The sequence below is a fragment of the Loa loa genome, assembly GCF_000183805.2.
Source record: "Loa loa unplaced genomic scaffold supercont3.281, whole genome shotgun sequence".
NCBI classification, from domain to species: Eukaryota; Metazoa; Nematoda; class Chromadorea; order Rhabditida; family Onchocercidae; genus Loa; species Loa loa.
In genome coordinates this window covers 73,832-85,524 of record NW_018108461.1, presented here as the reverse complement: position 1 = coordinate 85,524, position 11,693 = coordinate 73,832, and the positions used below count along the sequence as shown (strand labels likewise).

General features: G+C 25.9%; 2 protein-coding genes across 2 annotated transcripts; both read left to right on the top strand.

The window, feature by feature from the left end:
* Window positions 1-2,623: 2,623 nt before the first annotated feature.
* Window positions 2,624-6,979, top strand: LOAG_01711 (hypothetical protein; the record flags this gene model as incomplete). The annotated part of the gene is made up of 7 exons (XM_020445821.1): window positions 2,624-2,731; window positions 4,375-4,512; window positions 4,699-4,800; window positions 5,063-5,170; window positions 5,528-5,634; window positions 5,845-5,972; window positions 6,790-6,979. Coding segments are annotated over 7 exons (880 nt in total), but the record flags the coding sequence as incomplete, so codon positions are not given.
* Window positions 6,980-7,439: 460 nt separating this feature from the next.
* Window positions 7,440-11,205, top strand: LOAG_01710 (hypothetical protein; the record flags this gene model as incomplete). Its single annotated transcript, XM_003137248.1, has 5 exons — window positions 7,440-7,524; window positions 9,066-9,173; window positions 9,276-9,389; window positions 9,725-9,810; window positions 11,101-11,205. The coding sequence occupies 5 exons, from the start codon at window positions 7,440-7,442 to the stop codon at window positions 11,203-11,205; spliced, it is 498 nt and encodes a 165-aa protein (XP_003137296.1).
* Window positions 11,206-11,693: the final 488 nt, after the last annotated feature.

Sequence of the window (11,693 nt, the reverse complement as noted above, 5' to 3'; positions counted from 1 at the left end):
TAACATTAATGATGAAATGTTTGTGATTAATCGGAATCCTTTCCTTTCTTTCTTTTCCTTTATCACATCCTCTTCCTTTCTCTTATCATTCCTACTTTCTTTCTCTTATCATACTCTATTCTTTTCTTTCAACTTTTCAAAGAATTTCAAAAAAAAAAAAGAAAGAAAAGTTTAGAAAGATTAACTTGTTTAGTAGCAGCTATTTCATCTTTCATACACAACCTGAGCAGGTAGAAAAAAAATGTGTCAGCATAATACATTATGGATAGATCACAGATATAGAGACGAACACATCCACATACACACACACACACACACACACACACAACAAATACATACATACATACACACACATACACAGACAGACACATACATGCATTCACATGTTAAGCATAGTTGTTTTTATTGAAAATGTTGAAGGAGGAAGAGAAAGAAGATCGTTTATAAATTAGTCTGAGAATATCTCTCTTCCTAACAACGGCGGCAGTGACAGCAAAAGGTTGAGGTTGGCGCAATTGGTATTGTGCGGTATTGAACTAATTGGTGATAATTGTAAACCTCATCAAATTATTGCTATCAATGAGATGAAACAAAATTTTGGCAGGTTAGTTTGTCATTTAATAATTATATCCCTGTAATTAACAGTAGTTCATCATGTTATGTCAGTTAATTTGTACATTATTGCTTAATTATATTTGTGTAATTAACGTTAATTTTACTCAAACCTAATTTACCATCAAATATGTGTTTATTTGTGTGTTTATTTGTTTGTAATATTTTCTACTAATTAACAATTGCGATACAATCATATCTATGCCATGCTATAATATTTGATCAAATTTTAAATCAGTTAAATTCGTTATCATTTGATATTATTATGATAGGTGGTTAATGATTTTAATGTTAGTTCATTATCATTTGCTATCACATTTGATATCAGTCTATTTCCATTGGCGATTTTTTAATAAATGGAAGTATAAGGGTGGATGAATAGTTACAAAATTAATTAATTAAATTTAAAATTAATTAATAAAAATTAAAAGATCGGTTAATCTTTCTATGAACACTTATTTTCAAACTTTTCGTCATAAATATGCACAATTATTACTTTCATCTTATTCTAAAATACAAGAAATTGAATTTCATCCGAAGTTTTACACTAAATTATCTTTCAGATTTCAAAAAAAAGAAAAAGAAAATAGTGATTTAATGTTGACAAATCAAATTAATGAGTGAAAAAGAACTATACGAGAGAGAGAGAGAGAAATTGTTTGATGACATTAATGCTTTTCTCAAATGCGTCATATGCTCTTGATTTAAAACTTTGCTGAGGAAACATTCTTGAGCCAGTTGAAAAGTTTCGAAAAGTTTCACTTTTTTTTCGAAAAGTTAGGTGCCAGTAAATTTTTTTTAGTTTTTAAAATTTTTTCAAAATTTTTTTAAATTAAAATAACTGATTGCATCAGCAAATCGCATTTTGTTCGCTAAAGAAGCCAAGAAATGGAATATTCCGGTGGGATGTTTACCTTTAATCTTTGCAAAAATGGTTTTCGTATTGTTTTAAAACGAAGTTGCAGAAAATGCTACCGAAGTTTACAAAAGATCTTTGTGGGCAATAAAAAATGAAATTTTCTTCATTGAATACTTTACCCCCGGTATTTTTCAGCATTCGGTGAAATGTGATTAGGGAGAATAATTGAAAGTTCCGGAAAAATAAACCGAATTGCATTGATAATGAATTGCTTTATAGTATATCCCACTAAATACCAAACATTTCTTCCGATAATAAGTGATAGTTTATTACAATATCGATCAACTGCTTCTGATAAACAAACGATAATGACGAATAACGATAATGAAATTAACCAAATGACCGTGATAAGAGAAGATAACAAATTGACGATAGCATGATTCATTGAATAGTGGTAGTTTTCATCAAACTGTTCTTGATGCTACTGGATTAATGGCATATTTCCGGAAAATGAATGAACTTTGAAATGTTGACGAAAAATGAACTAACTCTCAGAATTCTTTATGCATATATGCCTATCATTTTCGGTTGTTATTTTTCTTTTTCAATTTCAACGAAATATTATTTGTGGGAAATTTAAACTAATTATTATGTTAAATTATTAAAATGTCACATAAAACTTGTAGGAATTCCTACAATTCTCCTGATCTAACTTTCTTTCCGGCTTTTGAAATGATATAAATTCCGAATACTGTAACAACGATCATTTCTTCTTTTATTTCAATTATAATTTTTGATTGAAATTTTGGGGACGAAATATTGATGTATTTACCGAATTTATTCATTTATTTGTATTTTCATCAAATTTGGTACTAAAAGCTAAAGATAAGGTAATATATCATTAAAAACTAAAAGCAAGGTAATTTCATTCAGAAAAAAGGAAGAAAATGATTGCATTGATTGATTAAATTTTATAATTTCATTTTTTATCAATTCAATTGCAATTCAATAATTTCACTTTTCCACCCAACATTTTATAAAAGTTTTATAGTCACAAAATTTATTATAAAATTCCAAATAATAAGTCAAATATTTCTTTTTTTTATTTTTCAAAATTAACTTAAATTAGTAATTATATTATATCGCACATAGATCAGTACCGTCAAGCAATGTATCATCATTATCAGCGGATAATTGTGGCGCAATTGTTAATGATAATATGCGCAAATTCACTAATGCAATTGTAAATAATTCTCAAAAGTAAGCTATTGATTAATTTTTATCTTTTTAAATAATTTTAGTAAATTGTAATTTTCATTTTTTAATTTGTGCCTTTTTTTTCTAAAAAAGGAAAAGATTTTTTTTCTTTTAATATTGGCATTAAAAAAATATTTTCTCCCAATAATTTTAAAATTTAAAAAAAAAGAGAGAAGAAAAGAAGAGAAAAGGAAGTTATTTTGATATTATTATAATAATAGTTATCAATATTACTATCAACAATATTCATCTATTTAAAATTCTACGGGAAATCATTGTAAACAACTGCTAATCTATCATTTGTTAAAGCAAAATGTTATTGCAATATTTATGAGATTCATTTTTTAATAAAAGAAAAGGAAAAAAATTTTTAAACAATTCAAATTGCTATTTTATTGTTTCATTTAGCATATAAATTTTAAATTTGCTTATAGATTGGCTATCAAATAAATTGCAAAATTTTCGATTCATTTGCATAAAAAAAATGAGAAAATATTTTTTTTTTGTATGAAAAGAAATATCCCGAGAGATTTTAGCCGAAAAGGTAAAAGTGAACGATTGACATTATATTTTTTTAGGAGTAGTCGAAGGCTATCCTAATTTTAATTATATTTAATTTGTTTTAGTTTTATAAATTAGTAAAATAACATTGCTACGTATTATAGACTGTATGCAAATTAGACTGACATTTTGATATGTTTCATATCAATACAACATGCCATTTTTTAGGCTTGATAATTTTTATAAATTAATTTTTTCTTTAAATCATAGGTGACAAATGATAAAAGTAATGAAGAAGTAAAAAAAAAGAATCCTTTATTTAATCACTTTTTTTGCGGTTAATAAATGTGTTCAAAATAATCGGAAATTAACCGGAATCTACTTGATATATCTGATACTACTATATCTTTCGCAATTTTATTCAGTTTGGCTTTTCGGAAAAAAAACACCACTCTAAAGATTGGCAATCCTTTTTTTATTCATTTCGAAAAGATTTAATTAATATGTTTTTTTTTCTTTTGAAAGTTAAGATAAATGATAACATTCAATCAAAGAATATTCCGTTATCTATAATATTTGAAGGAAAAAAAAAGTGAAGAAATGTTGTCATTAATTACGAAAGAGAGCGAAAAACAAAAAGATCAATGAAATTATTAAAATTCAGATTTTCAAATTTTTAAATTACCTTTCAAGGTTTTTTTAATTAAAATATTATCGACTGATGGAAAGATTGAAAATTTTACAATCTTTACAATTTCAGCAATGCAAACGGAAATGTCATACAAATTAAAATAGCATTAAAATGTTTCTAATAGAAATTTAAGTCATAAAACCAGAAATGAAACTATTACATTAAAAATAATAAAAAATAATTTATTATATAATCTTTTGACTGAACTACAAAGAAAGAAAAAAAATTAATACATGAAGTTTTCTTAATATGAATTACTACTTATTTATCTAAATGTGACATAAGTGATATGATATGATTACACTGATGACATCGGAACAAGAGAGAAAATCGAAACAAGGGGGGAGTAAAATAAATGTTTAGCATACGTCATAATGATGATTACTTGGGTAAATTATTTCAATCCTTACTTTCTTTCAATTTCATTTGTTACAAAATTTGATTTCCTAAATAGATCAAATATCACGCGAAATTGGGAGTTACGAAGTGTTGAAAGACGTGAAGCTACACGTGACGCTATCAAATTTTTTAGTAGTAAAAATGATAGTAATGCTTCTTCGGCTATGGATAATTTCAATAAATTAAAAACAAAGTATGCCTTTTATTTTTTGGTTTTTTAATTTCTTTATATGTTTTGTTTGTTTTTTCTTCTTTCTCTTCTTTTTTTTTCTAATAAAATTATGGTGCTTTTGTGCTCATAAAATAAAATTAAATTCACTGGTTGATTTTCTTGAATGTAAAATTTATTATAAATTTCAAATTTGAAAAATTTGCATAGTATGATGCATAATAAATTTACTCCATTGGAAAAGGATGGCGCTATTGTCGATGGTAATCGACAAATTAATGAAAGCAGGAAGGATTCGAATATTTCTCATAGGTTATTTTATTTCTTTATTTCCATTTAAAAAAAAAAACAACAACAATTTTCTTTAAAAGTATATTCAATTGGTTGATGGAAAAATTTGAATTATTATTAAATAATTAAATAGTTTTACAAAATATTTCTTATTTTGACAAAATTTTCCCAAAAATTAAACTACTTTATCAAATTTTAATAAATTTAATTTGATATTGAAATTTGTGTCTTGAACGAATGATTTGTAAATTAACAAATTATTAAACAGTTAAAAATTCTATAGCATCGAAAGTGAATATCAGACAAATTTACGAATGATTGGCAGAAGCGCACGTGACACAATTAAAATGTTCAATAATATTGCTAATGAAACAAAGGAAAAACTTGACAAGTATACTTTTATGTTTATTTTGTTTTTTTTTGCTTTTTTTATCGCCCCACCAAATCATAAAATCTTTTTGAAATTTTTAGAATTTCATACTTTTCCCATTTATTAATTTCTTTTTTTGATTACAGATTAAACTGATGTCAATTTGATGAAATTTCAGAATTTTACATTTGAAAAAGTTCATTTTTGTTTGACTCGAAGTCAAAATTTCGAAAAAATAAGAAATCAAAATGCAAAAAGTTTCATATTCAATTCATTTTTGCACTTTATTGACTTTATCGATTTGAAATAACATTTGTCAATAATTATTTCATTAATTTCAAAAGTTTGAATCGTTGATAAATAAACCATTTGTTGTAGGAATCCATTTTCATCAACGTATATAGCGCCCAAATATGATACAAATGCGCATGATTATGGTCGACCAAAGCATGGATCTAAAACGGAAGCACGTGGTATTAAAGCAGGTTGGTATTTGGTGATTATTTTTTTTTCATATTCGACATATAGGGTTCATGTAGAGAGAAATGAACCAGATTATTTAATTTTAAATACAATTTAAAAACAAAACTACATTCTTCTAATGTTTTACTTATTACTATTTTAGGCGGTACTTAAATACTTGAATATTGAACTTACTTATATTCAAAATGAATAAGGAGAAAAAATTTTTTTAGGTGATTATGTGATGCGTGAAGTGTTATTTTTATGTGAAGTGATAAATACACATGCAGAAGGTGAACCACCAAATCGAATTATCCGATTTGGTCCATTATTTTACATCTATGCGCATTATTCCGATAAAGTAAGTTATTTCTATATTTGCATAAAGTTTATTAAATAAAATTTTAAATTTCGAAGTAATTGATTCTAAAGTGGTTAAATGTTTAGATAATAAATCTTCATGATAATTTACGCAAAAAAATTTCAATATTTGTAAAATGTTTGATTTTTCAAATGTTTTCAATTTATAAAAAAATAAGATATTTCCCAAAATTTGTACTTTGTGATGACAAATAAGCTATGCATTTTATTTTATTTCATTTTTTTATTTTTTAGGGTAACTAATTTGAGGCTGATGGCATTTTTGAGTAAATTCAGGGTAGTTATAGTAAGTAATTGCAGTAAGTAATTATGTTTGAATAAGTAATATTTTAGGTCGATCATGTTCTTTAAATAATTTCAGGCTGATTGTGAGTCTTTGAATAAGTGATTTCAGGTTGATTGTATTCTTTAAATAACATTAAGCTAATTGTGTGTTTTTGAGTACATAATTCCAGCCTAATTATATGTTTAAAAAACAAATGTTTTCAAAATTTTCAAAAAAAAGACCCTACAGCTAATTTCATACAATTTTAGAGATTGTTTTAAAAATACTAATTAGTTATACTGTATTACATGTTTAATCTAATTAATTTGAATTTCATTGGTCATAAATGAGGAAATGATTTCTGAAAAATTGAGAAAAAGGGACAGAAAAAAAGCAAAGAAATAGCAAAAAGTTAAAGATAGATTGAAAAAGAAAATAAAAACAAAACAGAGAGGAAGATAAGATAAAGGTAAAGTGTAATTTTGCCAAAAGAGAATTTTGATTTAATAAAATTGATCAACCATTGTTACAGTTGGTTGGAATGTTGATTCGAGCTCGAAAATATAAATTGGTAGATTTTGAAGGTGAAATGTTATATCAAAGACAGGATGATGATAAGATTATACGTTTGTTGAAACCAATTGAAGAGATACGAAAACTTGAACCTTCCGGTGATCCGGTAAATTGTATTTCTGTCACTAATATTAGCACTACAAAATGATGCAATTTTTGAATTTGACTTTTTAATTTAAATTTTATTAATCAGGTTTCATATTGATATCTCATATTTTAAACAAATTTTAACTTTGTTTTGCAAATCAGGTGTTTTAAAAGCATATGAATGCATATGTCTTTTGTCCTTGTTTGCAATTAAATTTCCTTCTTTTCCAATAAATCCCTTTGAAAGTATTCAAATGCAACATTTTATAGATTACAGTTGAAATCAGATTCATTTAAAAACGAAAAAAGGAACTATGTATAACCGCGAAATTGCTCTATGTAATAGTTAAACTGTACATGTACATTCGTAAATGATCCAGCAATTTTCGAAATGTGCTCGTCGCAAGTGATACAAAAACCGTCATCGTCACTTAGCAAGACAAGAGATTTCCATCAAACCGCCCTTAAACTAAAATTGCTCTAATGGTTTGCTGGGATTTCCGGTGCTATTAGGTGACACTGATGGTATTGTACCAACTGGGTGAGTATCTTTGTGAAAAATGCTCATTTCACTTCGACCTAGTCGGTGCACTTTTAAACTCGGGGAGTTTATTTTGAATTGAAAGGTTTTTTCCTTTTTGTTTGTTTTTTTTGTATAGTCCTTTAATTTAAGGAATTCTTAGTTTCGTTTTTAAAATCTCAAGAAAATTCTAATTTTTCAAAAGAGCACAATAGCGTTTTTAAGCCAAGTTTATAAATATTTCGAAAAAATTTACATATTTGGTGAGTGACAAATGAAATATTTGAATAGATAAATCAGTGATAAGGTGTCAAATTTAAAGGAAAGTGGAAAAAGTGCCCGGTTGGTTTTGATTTTTGATCTGCACATATGTGTGAAACATGGATGATGTATGGAGAATGGGATGAGAAGTGGAAATAGAGTTCTGGAGGAGTGATGTTTACCTATAAGAAATTCACTGGTTTACATAAACCCTGATATTTCTATTTTTCAAATTTTTACTAAGAAATACTAAGAAATTCACTGATATAGCTCAAGTAGATAAAGAAAAGTAGATGGAAATTTCTAAAATTAGAGAAATAAGCTTAATTTTATACTTTTATTTTTTGAAATCGGCTTGAGAAAGAAATATGGCAACAAAATTGCAATCAGTAAAAGGCTTTGGAAAAAATTGGAAATGAGAATGAAAGATAGGAAGACAGAGCGAGGGAGAGAGAGAGAGATGAAATAAGTGAAGCAATAAGTTTTATGTTGAATTTTCTTAATTAATTAAAAGTCATTTGACCTGAAAATTTAAGCAATCAAAAGAATATCGATAAAGCTGAATTTCTAAATTATTTTTGTCAATTATTTGGATGATTCATCATTTAAATTTCAGTTTGCATGAAATTTTGCCCAATCAAAAAAAAGAAAGAAAAAGAATACAACTAGCTGGATGACGCAACAACATAATTTTTATCAATTAAAATTAGGTGAGGAATGGAAAAATTCATTCAAAGCTTTTTAATTACACTAATTATAGTTAGTTAGTTGCTCGCATAATTGTGTCACATCGGCAGTGACAAAATATCTAAAAATATGTTTACGTCACAAAGAATATCTGGCAATGCAAAATATTCAATTTTATTCCTAAAGAAGGTAAAGCAGAAAAGGGAATAATGCATGAATATTTTACCTGATACTTTTACTAATTATTAATCAGAAAATTTTCGGTTATTCCAGTTGTTTCAGGCATTTCAGTTATTCCCATTACTTGAATTGTTTTCAGTTATTTAAGTTATTTCCGTTATTTCAGTTATTGTTACTTATTTCACTTACTCCAGTTATTTTAGGCATTTCAGTTACTCCCATTATTTCGGTTATCTTTAGTTATTTCCGTTATTTCAGTTATTGTTACTTATTTTCATTACTTTTAGTTACTTCAACTATCTTCAGTTATTTTAGTTATTTTCAGTTGTTTAATTCTAGTTATTTCTTGCCAAAATTCATTTGTGAAGAACTGGAAATTCAGACAGCTATAAATCGTACCGTATATATTAATTATTATTAAAACTTCAATATCAAATATCAATATGGGGCAATTTCTAGGATATCCTCATTTCTAGGATACTAGGTCAAATAAATTGCAGGTTCACCAGGTACAGCCAAAAGTGAAGTTTTACAAGGACAATATGCCAAATTAGTCCTACCAGCTGCTACTTATGATTATGTGGATGTCGTTGTTACATATGTTGAATGTAAATTTATTATTTCTTTCATAATTAATTATTTCGAATAAGTTTTACAAATGACTATTATAATTGCTTGGTTATAATATATAAATTAATTATTGTTTATAGCTTGGACTACAGTTCATGTACAATTAGCAAATGCATATCGCATGCTGCAAAAATTACAGAAACAATTACAACAAACATACCATACCACTAACTCATTACCAAATCCTGTCTCAGGTTATCTGATTTGATTAATTAGAACAATCATTAGAGTAGAAACGAATAGTAGCAAATTAAATATTATGTTAAAATTTCAAGTTTTTCATGCCTTACGAAATCTTTAGTTTAAAAATATTTTTGCATTAAATCGCTTTGATTATGAATTGTTAAAATTCGAAATTAAGCGATAATATAATAATTCATTGATCTTATCATTAGGAACTTTAATGATAGAATATGTTGCGTGATACCAAGAAAAAAAAGGGTTAAATTAAAGTAATTTGAATTTTATTACAAATATAAAAAGGAAAATGAAATATGAAGTAATTAATAACTTGCTAAAAATATTTTAGGTTCGGCCGGAATTATAAAATATGACTTACAGAATGAATGTAATCGTGTACTTATCATTAAACGTATCGATCCAACATTAATACTTGTGAGTATAAATGCAGGAGCAAAAAATATCTAAAGCGATGTTTTGCCATAATTGATCAAATTTTTGATCGAAATTTTTTTTTTTAGCTCTTGATATTTATCCTGGGATCTATCCTAAGATTTAATGAAAATAGTCATATTTATTTAATTTAAGTTTTTTTTTTCAGTTTGATACTTGTTAGCTTTTATAGCTGTTTTTTTTTCCAAAATGGTTCTTCATCTTCATCTTTTATCCATCACAAAATATTATTTATCATGGAAAATTTCTAATTTGTTGTAAAATTATTTAGTTAGAATATTTTAATTTACAATTTAAAATGTTGGGTTAAAATCCTCTGACTTATATGACCAAATATTTCACCAAATATTCCAAATATTTCAACCAAATATTTCAAATATATGACCAAATATTGACCAAATATTCAAATATTTCCAAATATTTCAATAATTTTCATTTATATGACCAAATATTTCATCTTATATGACCAAATATTTCAAATATTTCTTATATGACCAAATATTTCACCAAATATTTCATGTTGTCCATCTTTAAATGCTGGACATGGGTGATTGCTAGCATTCGTAATAAGATCTATTCCAATCATAGAACTATCAGTTAAAATTTAGTGACTCCCAACCGATGGTCTAAAAGAGCAATAGTTGCGATAAGTACAAAAGAGTTGGAAATATTTTTTTTTTTTAGCTATACTTCGATTCACTTGATAGCGATAGGATAGAGGTTTATTCAGGTTGTAATGTTGATAGTGTAAGTGTTGAAATACTTTTTGTAAAAGTTTTTTTGAAATTAGCAGAATTTATTATTTTTAAATTTTCCAATTTATTCTAAAAAAAAAACCAAAGTGGTCATTGGTCAAGAAAAAATTGGAAATTACTAAATAAATATAAAATCAATGAAAAAAAAATGCCGAAATTAATTGGACTTTCATTGTACCTTTGTTAATATGTTAAAATAATAAGCGGATAAGAATAGGCAAATAATTGCTGCATTGAGTTTCAAGCCATCCTATTTTATGCTTCAAATTTGCTTAAATTTAATTAATAATTCAGATTGAAAATAATTGCTTAGCTATGATATGGATTCATTTAACACTAATCTTTTATCTCTAAACATGTTTGCATTCTTCCTTTTTTAAGTTATCTACGTTTATCAGTCTCTTCCAATCTTTCTATATCATTTAGTTTACAGGTAAAAATATGAGTCATAATTATTACTTAAATTTTCATCATCAAATATTTAGCTATAAACAAATGTAAATGATATACTTTTAAGGTACGATTTGTTGATTTTGGTTATACTGATGTTGCAGCAAAACAGCTAATTCATCCAATATCAAAAAATCTAACTGATTTACCCGGTTCATTCAATGATACTTAATAACTGATTAATATTACTTCAAATATATCTAAATATGCTTTTCTCCCTTATAAATCAAAATAAACTTTAGCTAGCCTATTTCATTCTCTACATTCTTATTTCACATTTTCTAATTTACCTTATGTTAGTATAAATTTAGTTCATGCTAAAATATTAAAACTTGAAAAATAATTATTAAAAAAGTCTTTTTAATACCAAGAAAAGAAAAGTATAACAAAATATGAAAATAATTTTTTCAGCACAAGCATTCCCAATACGGATGGAATTAAAGCATAGTAAAGCAGGTTCAATGTCACTTAATGCATTTCGAAAATATTTGACAAATGCGCAAGTTATCATTCAATTAGGTTCTGTTAAAAATTTTTTTTTCTCTTTTATTTACTTTTCAGAAAATTAAAATTTGTTGACAAAAGAAGAGAATAATTTTGGTTAAGATTAATAATTTTAAATACTTAAATACTAATATAATAAAGAAATAATTCGGAAAA